The following is an 18,466-nucleotide window of genomic DNA, read 5'->3' as shown; positions in this document are numbered from 1 at the left end:
TTTTTTGATTAGGGAAAAATCTACCCTGTTTCTAAGTAAATTATTTCAGTTCTAAATGATCCCCAGTTTTTAAAATATGCACTCAGTCTAAATTTATCTAGCTGGGTTTTTATCCATTGCATCTTGTTATTCGCTTGCTTTTTAGACTGAATATAAAGCCTACACAAGGTTTTTGTGAAGAGAGTGTCTCTGAAATCTCAGAGCCTTCTTATTACTAGATTTTCAGAGGAGATCAGAATGGAATTTCCAATTGTTTGGCATCTACAGTCTATAAAATAGAGGGAGTCTCTACCTCTCTAAACAGTCCCTTGTGAAATTCCAGGGCTCCGTATTCATCGCAAACATCTCTGGAGGAGGCAGTGAATATCCATTCTCTACATAATCTGTCTCAAAACTGTACAGCACATGCTGAGCAGGTTAAAATTCCTTTATGCGTGTTGTACAAGATGCAGGTGGTTTGCTGGGAACACGCAGAGAGAAAACCAGTGTGAACCTTGTTCCACAGAGGTTTTTTTTCCCTGCGGGATAGAGTCAGAGAGGGGTGACCGCAAAGATCAGAGACGTGAAGCTTCCGCCTTCCGGGATTCCCCGGCGGTCTTGGAAAACAGACCTGTTCTGCCAGATGCATCCCCTGCCATTTCAGCATCTCCCTTCTTTCCCGATGAAAGGTTTAATGGAAAGTCCGTTGTTTTATATTCAGGATGTCTCCTAGCCCTTCCACGGGGTTTCCCTTTGGAAGAGATAATTTTTAACAGTGTGAAGTCTCGGTACTGTGGCAGCTGAAAAAGGAGCATACAGTCAGTCTTAGCGACACTCAACACTGTGCTAGCTACAGCCGTGTTTAAACACAGTTGTTGCTGGCAAAACTCTTGCATTTTCCAAGACTCATCTGGACAAGGATAATTTTTCTGAACACTGTGCTAAAAGCCAGCTATTTAAAGCAACACCTTGCCTTGGCTGTGCCAGGTAATTTGCCACTGCTGGTAACAGTCATGGAGTCAGTGATATCATTTATGATACAGGGGTTTTTATCACCTTACTCTGGTGGGAGGTTAATGCAGCAGTGGGAAAAAAACCAAACGCCTTTCTTATAGCACCGCTAGAAGTGCGTTGGTGGTAAACCGAGGGCCTTGTTTTACATAGTGAGTATTTTGTATGTGGGAGTGGTTTCTAAAGCTGAGATTTGGGTCCTATCCCAAATCTTCTGTCTTTCTACTGTAACCGTAGCCACATTAGCACTGTGAGTCCCAGTTTTCTTGTATCAGTGTTGCAGAGAGCAATGTTGGAATCGTAGGGAGATTTTTCTGAAAAGAGAGGAGGGACACCCAGGTTTAGGACTGATTCAAGAAGCCCTCAGGAAGGGAGAGCTGGAGAAGCCCAGCGTAAAGGTTCGATTAGAAGTAGCAATGTGGGCACAGAGGTACCACTTCTACCCCCATGCGCTAGTGAAAGAGGAGGCCTCAGCAGGGGATGCTCCGCTGGGTGGTGTCTCCCCTGAATATTAATATTCTTACCTTTGCCCAGCCGCTCTGAGAGCAAATAGGGTTGAGTTCAGCTTGATAAATCGGGGACATGCAATTCTGCCTACCTCTAAATAGAGACATGTAACCCCCTGTTTTTAATTCCAATCACTGCAATTGCAGCAGTCTGGAAAAAAATCGAATGCATTCATTTTCTAATAAGAGATTACAAATTCCAAATTATAGCATAGAGTATGTCAAAACAGGAAACGTGAGGAAAGCAGGCCGGAGTGGGCCATTGTCCTTAGAATTTATATTTACTGGCTGTAGATTTAGAATAATCCTTGTACTCCCTCAGGTCTAGTACGAACAATTTATAAATTTTACAAAAATGCTAAAGGCCGCAATAAATAATAATAATATATAACAACTGTGCAAGTAATGAACTATAAAACAGAGTGGAAAAGAGAAAGAAAGCACAACATAGAAGGCCGTTTACAGGGCTGAGTGCACAGCCTGAGTTATTTTTTTGGCATTATGACAATGAGGAACATTTATGGGAGTTTGAAAACAGCTTAGAACACAAATAAATCATTTTGTTTCAGGTTATATTTATATAGCTTAGTTAAGAGGTTTTTAGTATCCATTAAAATGCAATGTTCAGAGGTTTATGGCTCAGCTGTTAAGGTCTCATCCCTAAGGATCAATTGTTTTGGGTTGTTTGGGGGATTATTATTTATACAATTCAGTTTAAATTGCTTAGCCTAGTGTAAAGGTACAGGGCGAAAAGCTAAAGAGCTGCTTGTTTGGGAAAGAGAAGAGCTAGCTTTTTTTTATTCATTATATTTTGTTTTCGATATTATTTCTACAACTAGTTTATCTTGCACGTCAACCGAACGTCTCTTCATGTGTGTTCAGCATCCATTTTGTGTTCAGAGTTGCTGCAGCCTGTGAACGACGACGACGACCCCTCTGCAATGTTGACATTTTATCGCTTCTTTGTGTATCTAATTTTAAAATAAAAATAATTTTCAGTTGAAACGATATGATTTTCTATAGGTTAGGCTGTTTAGTTGGTGGAAAATGAGGTAGAATTATATATTGAAAATAAGTATTATGTGTCTAGGGCCTGATCCAAGTCTTAACGCTTTTTTTCTTCTTTATAACTTCTGCTAACACCAAAATTCTTTGACTAAGAACAAGCCCTGTTGTTCTAGGCACTTTATGAACATATATAGTAAAAAGTAACCCAATCCTAAAGAGTGTACTATTTAATAGTCCAAATAAATGAAAAGTAGGGGTTTGATAGAAGAACAGATTAAGTGACTTATCTGAGGTGATCCTGAGAGCCAGTGACAGAGCTAGATCTTCCACATCCTAGTCCAAAGCCGTTTCTCCTAGACCATGTTGCTTTTCAACCTTCAATGAAGTGTTTCTGGCAAGAGGCAAGACAGATCCGTAGGGTATTACTGGGTCGCTACCGTTTGCTTAGGTATAGAGTGGTCAAGAACCTGAGGCATAGGGAAATGGTCAAATAATATATCTAATATAATATATCTAATACTTGCACTTCATAAGCAAACATAGGAGCATCTGATCAAATGAATTATGTATCCTGAGAAAGAATACCTTAAGTTCTTAAAATGAGTGTATCTAAATGAGTTAACAGTGGCTGCTCTTACTTAAAACCTTTTCCATTGTAACAAACTTCCTTTGTGGCAATATTTCCTAACTGTTCCTATTTAATTCTCAACATTCATGGCATTAATTCTGTGTTAATCTGAGGCAAAATGTTAACATTTTTATGGCTAACTATTGTACCCATAACTTGCATACGGTGGAGTCCCCAAGGAATCTGTTAATTGTGATTGACTATCAAGCTCTGATTGAAAACCTGATTGACACCAGTAAGAGCTTTGTATTTCTCTTTTCCCCATTTAAAATGATCCAAACAGCTCAATAGCCCTCCAAGGTCTATAAAGTGTTTTTAGACTACATAATTCATCACATCAATTATTGTTCTATCTTTTTACTTCTAATTTTGGAATATCGGAGGTCTTCCATTAGACCAACAGACCATTAAACTGCTCTCTTTCTTCCCTTGCTTTCATGTTATAATCACACAGGACACCAGGTACCTTTTAGGCCCAGAACAAGCATTTTCTTGTCCTGCTTGCTTCCCTGCACAAGCCTCTTGCAGGTTATTCTTTCTTTGCCTTTTACTTGGCTGGATGAGCCACAAGCGCTCGAGCTCCTGAGATTTGTAATGCTCAGTTATATGCATAAGAAAACAAGTCGTTACCTCCAACCGATTGATTCCATTTTCAAACTTCACTCCATCTTGTCTTAGCTTTTTGTCTTGCAATTCCTATTTCTGGCAATGGGGATGAAGAAACTCTCAGACCCCAGCCTGCGCATGCAAAGCTGACAGGAGAAAAAATATATTTAAGAGGAGTTCTCTGTGAGACACTGAGGTCACAATTTGGCCATCTGGCAGCTAGGAATAGGCATGTGTGAAGGCACGCCAGGCACCTGCTGAAGTCAGATTTGCAATAGCAAAGCCTTCAAAGGTTTGCTTGCTGCTTCTCAGCCATTGCATGGTTTTCATTTGTAGCTTCTCTTATCGAGCACAATTTCTAAATGAGGATGGTTGCTTCACTTTAAGGACGTACAAATGACTTGCCCTCACCTGTCAAGCATGATCCTTGTATTTTACCAGGCCCATTATGAACGCAATCTTTCTGTCGAAAATTTGCATACCTCCTTTCTTGAAAAGTAATGACAGCAATTTCTTTGCCTCCGCTCACTTTCTGAGTGTCTCATTTAACAGCACCTGTGAAACCGACAGGCGCAGAGATGAGAAGTGAAAGAGAGCAGTTGATTAAATCATCATCAAGTCGGGCCTCAGAAAGTCAATTCTGCTTCCCGTCTGCAATGATATCCTTTTATCTTAAAGTAATGAGCTATGGCACTTTTGCATCGGGTAATGCGATAAGTTCTATTAGCATGTTCCATTTGCTTCACAAGCAAGGGCAAGTCATTTCAGCAAGCTCATATCACTGCAATCAAAGCAATTGGCTTCACAGGCAGAGAAGAAAGAGGAAAGGCTCAGGGTGATTTTTATGGATCACAACACAGTGGAAAAAATAGATTCTTGTATTATTTTAACCCATAACATGCTTTGCTTCTTGTCCATCAGGATATTTTGATTTCATTAGCCTGTAAGCATCTGGAAGGCTCAAATCCCAAACTGCACTCTTGAGCTAAGACCAGGAGGTATGAATAATAGGAATCCTTTCTCATACTGAGACCCTAGCTAATGCACTATCAGGCACTGACTTCATTAAACACTGATTAGTTTAATTCTTTGCTATTGACTTAGTCCACCAGTTAAATGCACATTTTTATTATTATTTACCATTATTTATTTTCTGAGTCCTGACAAAGTACTCGTCAGTTTGGATGAGTGCTAAAAATGACATTACGTACTGCAAATTATGTACAGCTGAAAGGCAAATAAAAAGGCAGCAAGGGTACATTCAGAATCTCGGAAGCAGAAGGAATATAGTCAGGTTTTTGGTGTAGAGTATTGAGGAACTGAGGCAAGGAGCTCATCCTTCTGTTGCAAAAGAGCACGACTTCCTAAAATTAAGGTTAGGATGTTTAAATATCCAATGGTTGCTAAGTGCCCGGATAATCTAGTGGAATTAGGATGCTCGATTTCTGCAGGCGCTCTCTGAGGATGCTGATTTGAGTAGCTCGTGGCATTGTTAGCTTTCTAATGCTGCATCTGGAAGGCCCCTTTAATCTTCTACTGAAACTGGTAGGAGCACCTTCCTGTATTTCAGAGATAGTTGGGTTGGGACTTGAGCACTTGTGGGTTCACTGAGCAATGACACCATAAGGAAGCCATCGGAAGTGATAACCGGCGGAGATGCACTTTTCCACGAACTACAGTAATTTACCAATCTCAACTCTGCTCCAAAGGAGCAAAGGAAAATGTTTCTTATGGGGTGGTTTCCCCTTCATCCTTCTCTAGGGCTGTGCCTGAAGGTGCTGGTGGCCTGTTTCTCAGGTTGAAACAGCCCCGCGCACACAGACAGGACAAGGAGCAGCAGCAGTTCCTGGCAGCCCTTCAGGCCAGTTTGGCATTTTGTGGTCCTGCTGCTTCCCCAGCCAGCCCGAGAAGTTCTTCCACCCTTTCCCTTCCCCTTAAACGACATTACCTATCTGCATCTGGACAGCCCGATCTTTTTCCTATGCAAGGAGTCGTTCTAGTCACCTCACAGCATAACAGTGTCTGTAAGAGTCCGTGGTCCTCCTCTGCCTTTCCTGGGTCTGGATAGCTGGGGGTTCAGAGAGAGGAGCAGAGTCGAGCATGGGGAAAGGAAGTGAGGTTGCAACCCAGTCCAAGTTGGTTGCTACTCTGGGAGCAGGCATGGGCTTTGGGGGCTTCCTGCTGCCAGATGGGACCGTGGAAACAGAAGGAAACAGCCGCAGCAGCGTTGGGCTCGGTGTGTCCATGCAGCCAGGGTTGCTGCTGCCACAGCTCTTCCTCAAGGCGAAGGCAGTACGCCTCTTAGGATGTCTTACGGGCCGGGTTTGACCTGCAAGCTCTCTGCGTGGTTATTGATTTTAAAGTACAGGGTGATTTGGAAACAACAGAATCGCCCTCAAGGTAGGACTCATGTTTAGCTGTCTTTCTGGAGTGAAATCCCCCTTTGTTTTACAAGCAAGCCCGTTGTGGTGTACCAGAATTATGTATACCCTCCACGAGTGGCAAAGGAGGTACATGCTTCATATAAACATAATGTGGATCTACATTATCATGCATGATCTTTTTTTCATTTTAATGTTAAAAATATAATTCTTTCATATAAAAAACCATTGTTTTATTGATGGTGGAGCTAGAGGGAGCCACTAGTTGTGTCAGTTTGCTGTGTAAAACAGTCGTATAAGTCCTGGGTAGGAGGAATTAAAGAGAGTTATAGCTGAAAGTGGTCCTAAGTTCTGAATATTTTTCCTTTGAGGGGCCAAGATAACTTTAAATGTCCAAGACTGATATATTTCATCTGAACTGAAGTAGTTTGGATAAAATGGAATTCAGATTAGAGGTCAGCCTTGCAATCTTTTGTCCAGACTAAGGTAATTTGTGTAAAATGGGACTTTTATGTGAATAATCCATAATTTTGGCTTTTGAGAAAGCAGACCTTAAACTTTTCAGACCATCTCTGAGTCGTACCTTACATTGAATCACTGTGAATAGTGGTAAAGAATTGCTAAGCAGACTGTGATGTTAACCAATTTGTGAGAGGCTATATATAAGATTCCTTGGCAAAGAGCTCCATGCTGAATTCTACTTGCAGGCAAAGTCAGAGATGGGAAAGAAAAAGAGAAATTCTTGCTCTTAGTTTCTTTGTGACTCTCCCTGTCTCCATTTCATCAATTAGAAAATTGCCCATTTATTCCCTGTCTGTGTCTCCTTTCATCTAGGAGATGTTTTTATCTCCTTTTTTCTTGGAAGCAAAGGTCTAATTGTATAGCTAAAATATCATCTTTGCCCTTTCCAAGGCTGTCAGTTTGTCATTGGTGGATAGATGGACAAGAATATTGTAAATGTCAGTGTGAACATGGCTGAGGTCTGGGTTTTCCCTCATTTTCTTCAGATTTCTTTTCAGCAGACAGATGAGTAGAATCACTTTGTTCAGCGCTGGCGTTTCAGCAGCGCTGACTCCTTTGGTGGCAATGATAAATGGATCCAAGATATGAAATAGCTGTTCCAGCAAAGTCCATTGAGCAGAATAGAGAACAATGCCCTCCTCAATGTCATTGTACGTGATATATTCAATGATTGCCACTTTTTGCACAAGAATGTGTTCAATCAGCAAGGTACATAGAATTCCACAGTGTTGCTTCAGCCTGAATGAGCTGAGACCTTTGCTCAGCTTGATTTGGACCAGACTCTCTCAAGCTATTAAAATGGGCGCAAATTATAGCTATAACCTCGCAGGGCGACTGATTTTTTGAAATGTGGCATTAGGATCAGTCCCCTTCTGCCGGTGCAGTGGGAGATGTGCTGTGCATTTTAACTTAACGCTCTGTCCAACTGGGGCAGAAGACCTGGGAGGTACGATGCCATCTTTAGCCCAGTCCTCAGTTTTTCTGCTTTCTTCTACAAAACGCAGCAGTAATTAAACCTTATAAAGGAAATGGAGAGTTCTTTTTCCACTTCCCAGTTTACCAGACTGCGGTTATGTTTGCTCATACTCCAAAACACATGAGGTGCGTCAGCCTTGCCTGATAGCAATAGTTTAGAAGACTTAATCTGGGGAAGAAAAAGGAGCCTTCTATTTTGTTGGTACGAAGACCTTAGAAGGTTGCGTGTTTCCTCCTCATAGTGGGTTTGTTTTGGGAACAACAGTTTGCATCTTGACTGCAGCAAGTGTATAGAAATGCAAGTTTGAGGGTTATTGGTTCCGATTAGTGCCGCTTGAGCACGAAGTTGCAGCAGTACTGCAAAATGAAGCATGAACACTTGGCATGTGCCTGTCGAGTGACGTGGTGCCTGGTACCCTGTGTGGTTTAGTTATTAAAGATATTCAGACTGTTGGAGTGATGATACCTGTGGCCGCTCTGAGCAAGTCGTTGTCAATCTGGACCGATTATTGAAATCAGGAACGATCCTAAGACTTGCATAAGTCATACAAAAAACTTCTCTGTGGAGCTAGTTTTGAGTGAATTTTCTGCCACTTGCTTTGGGCTTGGTTTGTAGCACTGTCTCTCCTTTGGGAAAACTGCAAGAGTTTCTGCAACCCTTCTGCTTGGTACAAGACTTTCGAAACCATAAAATAGCCATTTCAAGTGCTGCTTCCTCTGAGGGGCCCAGCAGGCCATGTTTTGAAAGGGCTTCACAGCATTTTTGTGCCATGCTCGTTTGAAATCTTGGCCATAAATGTCATAACGGGAGCTGGGGGTGCTCAGCAGTTTTGCTCATCTGGCTTTCATTTCAGTGCCTAAATGAGAGCTGAGGGGTGTTTAGTTGTTTTTTTGATAACGTAGGCCAGCATTTGAAAATCTGGTTCTGGATCCTTTTCAAACCTGGCCTTAGTTGACTACAATCAGTCATAACTCACGTTCAGTCTGGAGACAGTAAATGCCTTGCATTTGAGAATCAGAGAAAAAAGCCTCTATTTGCTCAGGTGTAAAATGTGCCTGCAGACTCCTTGTCCTGATTTGTCACATTATCACTTGCAGCTCCCCGTGAAGGTAGTGACAGTTATCCAAAAATCAGGTCATGCTATCTGCGAATGATAGTTTGGATTCCTGTGATTTGCAGAATATTCAGATGTAGTGTGTGCACGGAGCCTTGGCTTCCTGAAGCATGACATGAAGAACATTGAAAAACTATCTTTTTGTAATTGCCACAAAATGCGGTTACTCAACTGAAAGCGGAAGGCCAGCACGAAGCATTTCCATCGCTTAAGTTCCAAAATGGGACGTGTCTGGTGCAAAACCTTTGGGCTGGACTCGTGCATGGGAACATCTTTCACCTTCATCCAAGTGTACAGCAAGTGTGCTATCAGTTACCTAGGAGAAGTTTACCGAATAGAGTTCACTTGTCCAAAATGCAAACCACTATTTTTAAAGAATCTTTGGAGAGTACTGATTGCACTTGGTGAAAAATGAGGGGCATTTAAAAATGTTGGAAAAGCAGGGCCACTTCTGAACTACAAGATTATGGAGAAGAAACACTTGTCTACTATCCCTCTAATTTACCATTGCTAAATCAATGACAGAAACCTAAACTGCCATTTTGTATATTTAGACTCAGGCTCAGGTTCAGTTTGCTATCCTTTGCCGTAACCTCTGTGTCTGGTAATGGCGTTTATCCCTTCAGGTGAGATTTCCTTCTGGAAATATTGATAGGCATGCTTGAATTCATAAAAAACAAGGCTGTGTCTAACCTGTTCACAGGAAAAAAAAGGTGAATTTGTTATTAATACAGTGAAACCTGTCAGTTAATGGAATCTTAACCAAGCTGCCAAGGATTGTGTAGCAGACTAAAGTGAGATTAAGACACTGTGGTTCTGCTGTTTCCATTGTATAGATTTGCGTTGTGCTTTTGCTTGGAGAATCTCAAAGCACTTAAATTATTTTACTTCTTCTGTGGCCCTGGGAGGTAGAGAAATATTTCTTCCCTATTTTACAAATGAGGGAACTGAGGTAGCAAGCAACGCGGAGTCAAGTTCTCAAATGTGAGCAGTAATTTTGGGTAATCGAATTCAGGCTTTGGGAGCTTCCGTTTCCAGGCCCTGCTCCTCAGAAGTGGTTAGCAGTAGAGTCTGCAGCAAATGGAAACTGCTAGCCCTTTAGCACCTCTGGAGGGGGGAGGAAAAAAAAAAAAGAGAGAAGGAAAAAAGGCATCCAAAAGTGAGCACATCGAGTCGGGACCCTTGGAGGATTTGGGTGCAAGCGAGATGCCCAGAGTGCCTGGACTGCAGACTTGGGTCAGGCACAGGGAGGACGTGCAAGTGCTCCACTTCAGTTTCCAACCTGATCAACAAACCTCTTCCTCTCTTCTCCTGTAAGTCTTCCTGGAGTTACCCCTGCAAATAAATTCTCTGATTCTTTCCATGGAGCAGAGGAAATTGGTGTCTTCAATCTGCCCAGAAAATTCAACTTAGAGCTGTGCAAAACCCACATGCATGTGTTCCTATGTGGGCACTTGTACGTACTGAATGAAAATGTAACCCCAAAGCAGTGCAAAAGCCTTTTCCTCCTTCCCCTCTCTTTTTTCTTTTTCTTCCTTTTGTAAAACTTCTCCATGAAATCCTGCTGTTGGAAGGGGACAGCTCTACCGGACTGCGGGGCTCCTTACCGTGCACCCCATCCACAAAACCTCTTTGGGTGTGAAATAGATGCCTGGTGTGCGCAGGACCCCTGGCATTTTGCAAAGCGTATCTGGAGCCAGGCGAGGCAAACGTTAGGAGCTGTTTGCTGAGTGCATTTATTGCCTTTGCATAATTTATGAGCTGGAGGGGTTTGACCATCATTCGTCTCTGCCAGAGGCTGGCACGGAGGGCTCTGGAGGCTGGAGCTGTAAATTGGATGGTGCGCTCCTGCTGAGCTCGCAGCAAAGTCCTCGGGTCAGTATGGGAATTTAATACCAGGAATGGAGCCGCTTTCTCCGCGTGCCATGTGGGCCTCCGCGCAGCAGAGGCTTTCTTGGCAGCCACGGTGACTGGCCAAATCGTGAAGCTGTCAGTCACTGGGCATGTTGTGAAGGGAGCCCGAGCATTTTTAATCAGCTTGGCATCCGTGCTGCTTCCATAATGGACACCAGTAGGTCTCAGTCCTTCGCCATATGCTTAACTCTGGAGACACGGTGCTTCTGGGTATAGCAGTAATTATTTGATGCGGAATTAAGCGGACCTTGAAATTAGAACTGGACTGTCGGAAAGCAGGAGGCTTAACTCTTTGGTGGCAATCACTTCCCACCGATGTCGTTCTGCGCGCTTCCTCCGCAGATTCACTCAAACGCGGGTAGCTGTTTTGCTGGCAAATTCAGATGTCGCTGCTGGCAAGTATTCTTCCCCCCAAGTAGCTCCCCGCTGCAGAAACCGCAACCCCCCCAGCTCTTTCCCAGCCTGTCGGGGGGTGGAGAGGGCGCAAACAAATGGAGCGATTGGTTCTGGGCTCCCTGTTTTGAAGTACGTGAGAGGTGTCACCTCAATACGGTGTACTGCATCCTCGTGTACAGGGCACAGTCCTTGCTGTCACGCTGGGTCCTGGCAGTAACGAAACGGTGGAAAAAGGTACTGTAGCCCAACAGCTCAATTTTGGCAGCAAACTGTAAAAATGGGCATAGTGAATGGGAATTCTTTGTGACCTGCTGTGGTTTTCACGGATGGAGATCTGGAAACATGGGGCCTTGCTTTGCCAGCAAATGCTTACCTGCGTACCAAAATTTCACATACGTAGTCAGGCTGCAGTCAACATGCATAACCTTTACAGGATAAGGGTATAAGTACATTATATAAAAAACATGTTCGTCTAAAAACATCGATTTTTCCTTCTGTTTATTAAGTACTATCTCTTCTTCATAAGCTTAATCTTTGCATAAGGGTTTCAAATTTTGAGCTAAAACTGCCTCATACCTTTGTCCTCCATTTCATTTGTTAGTTCCCAGAGTATTTTGGTGCAACTAGTGCTGTATAAATCATTTCAGTTATTAAAGAAATTTTGCTTGCATTTCTGTTTGGAATTATCCGAAGACAGATTGTAATTTTCTCTAATTTTTTGCTTCACTTTAAATTGTTTGGAAAATACCTATAAATAACTCTTAGCTTTTAACTTATTAGTATGTAGCTCATTGGGGCGAAGGCACCTTTCACCCCCTGTACCAATAAAGACAAGGAAAAAGCCAGTGAAACTGAAAAGTTATAATTAAAAAAAATAACACAGTGAAGAAGAGTTGACTTGTGCAAATCAAATACGTATTTGTGGGTGTATTTGGCAATGTCTGTGTCTATTCACATCCCACTGTATAGTTAACCTTTGGAATTCACTTTCACAAAATAGAACTGATTTCAGAGGAATTTGGTTGTCTTATTAAAATATTCACAGATGCATTAAATGGGATACAAATGCATAACAGACTTTAACTTCTCGGCTGTAAGGACATAAATCAAGGGCTAGCTGATTGTGTTAGGAAGGCCCAGTTCTCCTGTTTGGTGATGTTAGGCTTTCCTTTGAAGCATCTGCCGTTAGACTTGCCCAGGTCTGAGTCCATCCCTGGAAAGACAGAGGCAATTCAGTCCTCCAGATGCCAAAGCTGTTCGGAGGTGTTTCTCGCGCTCTGCTGCAGAGGTTGCCAAGTGTGACTGCTCTGTTACTCAGAATTAGGAGGGATGAGTCAGAATCTGGGTCGAAGAGAGAAGCAGCTAGTTGCACAGTCCTCGCATGCCTATTTCCAACGCTCTTTGCATACTTCTAGCAAATCCAAGTGTGGTTTGGAGTTCTGATGCTTCTCTCTACTGATCTGTGATTCCTCTGTTTATCTGTTGTATTCCTCCAATGGTAAAAGTTATTTAAAATTGGAGCAATGGCACTTGATAATTAGCAAGACCCTCCAGTGTTAATGTTCAGTATTATAAATGTCTACCATGTTACCTGGGCTACTTTTGAAGTCTAGAGAATCTCAATGAAGCCATTATCTTGGCATATTCTTGGTTCCACTGCAGTCTGAATTCTTTAGTGGAGCAGCTGTAAGTAGTGATACAGGGTGAATCTTTCAAATAATACTGGAGTAAAATGGTGGCCTTGTTAATGCTTCTCTTCTGGGATGGGCAAACCTGAATTATTTCCATACCCTCCAATCTGAGAAGCCTTTGAAGCTAATTTATTGGCAGGCGGTATGAGAAATACTGTCCATCAAAAGAAAATGAAGCAGCCCTCTAATATTTTTCTTCCTCCCTGATCCAGTTTTAAAGTGTAAATGTGCTTGTGCACCATCAGCTCCCTTTCATGTGAATTAGCCTAGCAGAGGGCATTGCAAGTGCATGTTGTTGAATCATGGAAAAATTGCACTGAGAACAAACATACTAATGTGTTGTCTTCAACTACAGTAAGCAAAAATTCTCTCCTATCTGCTAATTGTGGTTTTCTCTGAAGGAACTGGAGTTGAAGCCACAGGGCTTATGGGCGTCTTGTTGGGAGAAATCTTTTTTTTTTTTGCTTTAGCAACCTTCTCTTACCTGTTCTTTTTTCTTTTTCTGTTTCAGTGTGACAGTGACAGTGATCAAGAAGAAAAGGTAAGAAAGGGAATTGGTATGGGTGCAAAAATGTTGTTGGATTTGCTTATTCCCGTTATCCTGTTACTTAAAGTTTCTTTCCTGGATTGATCCAGTACGACTCTATACAAAGAAAAGACTTTGTACCCTTTGATTTGGTTTTGGAGTAGACCTCTAAGGAAAGAGTATTCTAATGAATATTTTGGAGGCTACACAATCCATCCTTAAGCATACTGATGCCAGGGTTTGTGTGTGGTGTTTATGAACACCGTTTGGACTGCCAACCCTTTCTGTGGCTACATTTTCCCTTGGGAAGTGCTAACAGTTTAACGCAAGTGAATACGTTTGTAATGCTCACATTTACACTTTTTTAACAGTTATTTAACCACACGCTTGCCCGTTTTGCTTGTCTACAGGCGAGGTTCTTCAAACTCGAATTGAAGTGTTAGGGATGATTTCTTTTTTTTAGAAGCAACATTTGGAAACTGTACATTAAGTCAAGTGACACATCTTGCTGATAATTATCTTAATTGTGGGTTTCTAAGTGGGGAAAAAAGGAAGAATGTGATGCTGAAGAAGAGTCAGAGAGGCACTGGTCTGTAAAGCTATTTATTGTTTAGAAAGCTGATAATGAAGAACTAATATCCTCAATGATGCATTTTTATGTCTTATATTTTTGTTGTGAACAGACTGATGTCTACCTTTCTTATTTGGCAAAATGAAATAATCATTGCAGAAAAACTGTTCTAACTTCTTTATTTCCAGGTTGGAATTTTGTGATTTCATTCATATGTTGAGGTTTAAGAGATATTTTGACAATGTAATCACTTTTTCCTCCTCTTTTACTGAGTAAAGTAGAGAATGGAAGTTGAGGAGAAGGTAACGAGATGTCAGAAGACGAGGTTCATGTAATGTCATTGCATTATTTAGAGTTTCATGAGACATTCTGTTAACTAGCTCCAAGTTAATCTAAGAAGAAGAGAGGATGGTGCTGGTGTGCGGCTAATGCAACAGAAAATAACAAATATCTTGTGAAATCCACAAGCAAACAATGAGCGCAGAAATCGCCTTTTGTAAACTTAATCAGTTCTACACAGGGTTTGGATAGCAGGAAGCCAAGGAAATTTTCAAACTGTATGTATACAACTGCCAAATCTTTGCCCTTAAGCTTTCAGCTATTTCCCAAGTAGAGATTTTTTTTTTTTCTTCCTTGTCTCTTAATAATTTGCTAACTGTGTTAAAGAACCACTGTTTACTTTGAACTGCAGTGATTTCCCTTTCATAAGGGAACTAATCGCTGGAGTTAATCAGAGTGTGACAACAGAAAAGGGAGGTTTTGTTGGGTTTTTGCACAGAATATTAACCTGCACTTTTGGATATGAATTTTTAATGCGTTACCATTAAATTCCATCCTGCAAAGTGATTATTCATTTTCAGGATGTTCCTTCTGCAGTGGAAGATGATAAACTGAATTTCAGCCCCTATGTTTATGGCACCTACAACTAGAAGTGTAATTTCCTGCCGCTGCTGCATTTACAGAGCTAACCTCTGCCGGATTCGCAAGGTTTTTCTCTTACAGCGCTCCTATATAATGAGGCAAATGGGCCGCATTTGGGATGCGGGTTTTGCTAGTTGAGGGTCGTTTTGGCAGTACAATGCAAGAGAGAGACTCCAGGTTGTACCTCACACAGAATATCCCAGTGCTTGGGCAGGAAGGATTTAAAATCCAGACCCGGATTTCATCCCTGTGATCTATATTTTGTCTTCCCCCCTAATGAAATGGGATTAAGTGCAGATCCAGATATCCCTGGTAATTTAGTGCTATTCAGATCCCAGGACCAGACCCAGCTTTGAGTTTTATAGCTCAGGCCCGAATCGAAAAGACGACTGCTAACCCTGGCGTATGTATTCAGCCTGCGTTGGCAGCCGAGGCGGAGATCTAAAGGCCTTGTTCTGCTGTTAATTTGAATTCAGCATATGTAGCCTGTTATAAAATGCGAGACATCATCATTTGAGCAGGTCAAGCATATTCAGATGAAGACAAATGGTGCTTATTTGATTTTCTTAAAATCAGGAAATGAAAAAAGTGCTCTCTGGAGAAATCATGTTCTGCCTGACTTAGATGATAGACCAAGGCATGTACCCCAGATAAGAACAGGCGCTCGTCTTGCGGTTTTTATCTCTGAAGGACGGTCGGGACTGTCAGCTCGCTGACATGTGCATTATCCGTGTCATTTTAAACAAAGTGACCTGTAGAAAAGTGCACTCTGCCGTGACATGATAATGGGCTGTTGGATGACAGGTAAAGTACACACTATAAAGGAGGCTGTGCGTTATTCCTTTGTTTAACTGACAAGCAGAAACTTCTTTTCTTCAGACGGGCAGGATCTTTTAGATCCCTTTCAATAGGACCCTGGAAGATTTTGAGTCCCCGCTCGAAATAAAAGAGCGTTTTTTGGACCGAAAATTCCTATGAGCAAAACGCACCGGGAGAAGAGAAGGTGCCAAATGTCTGTGCAAGAGGTTGAGCATTTCATAAATAGTGCTCAGCATCCTCAGGTTTCGTTAACAACAGTAGGAGCTGAGGGTATCCAGCGGGATTGGAACTTCTAAGATCCTTGACCCAAGTGTCTCGTATCATTACGAGGGTATCAGCCTCCAACGATGGAGCCGTTCTGGTAGCGAATTGTCAGATTGCTCTTGCTTGGTCCTAGGTCAACATATTCCTAGGATTCTGCAGTTATTCACCTCCCACCAGAAACAGATCTCTTGCTGAGATGTTTCTGTGAAGAGGGGAGCTACTTTTCTTTAGGGCTATCTCTCACGGACTTCAGTAAACTGAAGTGTACGGAATATATGGTTAATGCTGCAGATGGGTTCTGTACTTGCTCTTCAGAAATGCGGAAAGGAAACAATTTTGATTTAGGAGTTTGGAGGGGTGATCCTCCAGCGTGCATGGGAAGTAAGAGCTCCGCAGGAGGAAGGAGTGAGGCGACGAAGGGCACTGAATAACGTGTACGTATTTCTGCTAGAATAAATAAGACCTGTGATTCAGGAAGACAGGCCAGTGCATTTGAATAAAAAAAGGCAGATCAATGTGATGCAAGGTGCGTGACAGGTCAAGGTGGTCGAAAGGCTAGTCGGCTCAAACCTGACTACGAGGGCCACACGGAAATAGGAAAATCCAGGAAGGAGCAGGACATGGGAAGCTGGGGAGTGAGTGGTGACAGAGTAGGAAAAGTAATGCATCTTTGGCTGTTAGTATTCTTTTTTTCCCCGCTTGAATATGTATCTATCTGGCTGTGTAAATCACTGTTGATATCTGATCTCTATTAGGTGGTGGCTGTGCCTCCAATCCATCTTCCCTAGCCTTTAATTGGGAGCCGACAGACAGAGTCACTTTCTGTCTATGTCTGCCCTCGTATGAGACATTTCTCCAGAGGTTTCTCTGGAAGAAGAAACAAGGATATTTAATTGAAAAATGACGCAGCCCCTGCTTAGCAGTACTGTATCTAAGGCTGTGCCAGCATCTCAATTTTAAATGACATGTTTTGGGTGGGTAATTTATGTATTTATATAGATTAATGCTCCTTCATTCTAATTAGGCACACGGTGTTGGACCGGAGTGTTCAAAGTTTGTTCTCCTGTTGCTAAAAACCTGAAGAGGTGACAAGTATATCTGTGGAGGGAGTGTATATTTGGAGGCCTTGCATCAGAATGTAAATCGCTAATACTTAGTGAGATGTCGTTTTCCGTCCTGGGATCCTTTCAGCAAATGCCGCTGGGATTTCTTACCGAATCAGAAAACAGTATGGATCCCAGGGGACCTCAGATTTTCTCCATTTAAAAAGGCTGTCAGTCTTGCTCTTTGAGCAGGTCTCCAGAGTTGGTAGTTTAAAATTAGGGCAAGCTATTGCAGAGCTGACAAATTAAGTGCAACTGTGTTTTCTTCTGATATCTAGATACAAGCTTTAAAATTATACCCCTAGTAATTACTACACTGAAAAAGCATTAGTGCAAATGCATAGTTTCCTGAAAATAAAAGTCCTGGTTTGAAAAGACGTACAAACACCTGTGAAGAGGAAGTCAAGAGCTAAAGATGATTTAAGGACTAAGGTCCTTTTTTATTTATTCTCTTTAGCATTTCCTCTCACCACTCCGTGTAGACTAGCTTTAAAATTAAGGCTCAATCTGTGGTGCTTTAGTGTTTTTTTCACGGAAGCTTTTTCTAGGAAAATATTTCATTGATCAACGGGGACTGCTTTGCAATGTACACAGAGTTGTTACTTACGTTGGATTCAGGAGGACAAAAGGTCTGCTTTGGCTTGAATTTTACCTAACTTTAATCAGAAATGTGCAACTTTGACATGCAAGTGGCTGCGATTAATGACTTGATGCCATATATATCTTAGCGGTACCCAATCGACTCTTAGTGATGTTCTTGAGTCCCATAAAAGGCATTCTTCCAGGGCCCGATGCCATCAGGTGCAGTGGTGGACTAGTTACGGTTACGGTCCAAATGCCGCAGGGTGTTCCTACGGGAACAGCTTTGCGCAGGATGCAGTTTGATAGCAGGCTGGGATCGGGTTGTACTTAAAAAGCCCACCTTGGTGGGAGCGTGTTGCTCGTCAGACTTGATTTCTGTCTCGAGTGGCACCGTAGGCGCCACGTGGGCCGTGGGGGGGGGAAAAAATCATCTGAAGGATATTTCATGCATCAGAATGTTTTTAGTGATAATGCTAACACATTTGATTATATATAAACCAGCTATGAACCTAAGATTATGGCATGGAAAACATTATAAATCACTCTGGTATGCTCACATAAAAGGACTGGTTGTTTAGGTATATCCATACACGTGCAAAAGCATTCACGCATGCACCCTGACTATGCTTCTAAAGTGTTTTTGGACAGTGCTTGGCTGCAGCTCTGACCCTGAATAAACAGAGCATCCTTTTAAGCTGGGTTGGCCTAGGTGTCATTGCTCCTAAACATGTGTTGAACGCGGCAAATCACTCTTTCTTCAGAAACAGAACCCAAAGCAAGCTCACCTTAAACCGCGCTTTAAAACATAAGACCAAGGTAAATAGCTGCCTAGCACAGGGCTTCCTCTTGTATATTCTGTTGCCAGCGATAAAAGCTCTATCGCAAATGGATTAAACAATGTTGAAACTGCTTTATGGCATCTCGTACATTAGAGAACTATGTTCCTAG

The 18,466-nt window shown here is 42.1% G+C and overlaps 1 protein-coding gene across 3 annotated transcripts in view; it reads left to right on the top strand.

Moving 5' to 3' along the window:
* The window catches only part of AUTS2 (activator of transcription and developmental regulator AUTS2), a 769,576-nt gene that overhangs the window by 512,980 nt on the left and 238,130 nt on the right, over positions 1–18,466 (top strand). For all 3 annotated transcript variants that reach the window (XM_067309973.1, XM_067309972.1, XM_067309970.1), the window contains exon 5: positions 13,244–13,273. In XM_067309973.1, coding sequence (XP_067166074.1) covers positions 13,244–13,273 — 30 coding nt within the window. The remainder of the gene's footprint in view (positions 1–13,243; positions 13,274–18,466) is intronic.

This window comes from Apteryx mantelli, chromosome 22 (genome assembly GCF_036417845.1).
Source record: "Apteryx mantelli isolate bAptMan1 chromosome 22, bAptMan1.hap1, whole genome shotgun sequence".
NCBI classification, from domain to species: Eukaryota; Metazoa; Chordata; class Aves; order Apterygiformes; family Apterygidae; genus Apteryx; species Apteryx mantelli.
The sequence above is the reverse complement of the archived record's forward strand: the minus strand, read 5'-3'. Positions and strand labels throughout refer to the sequence as shown.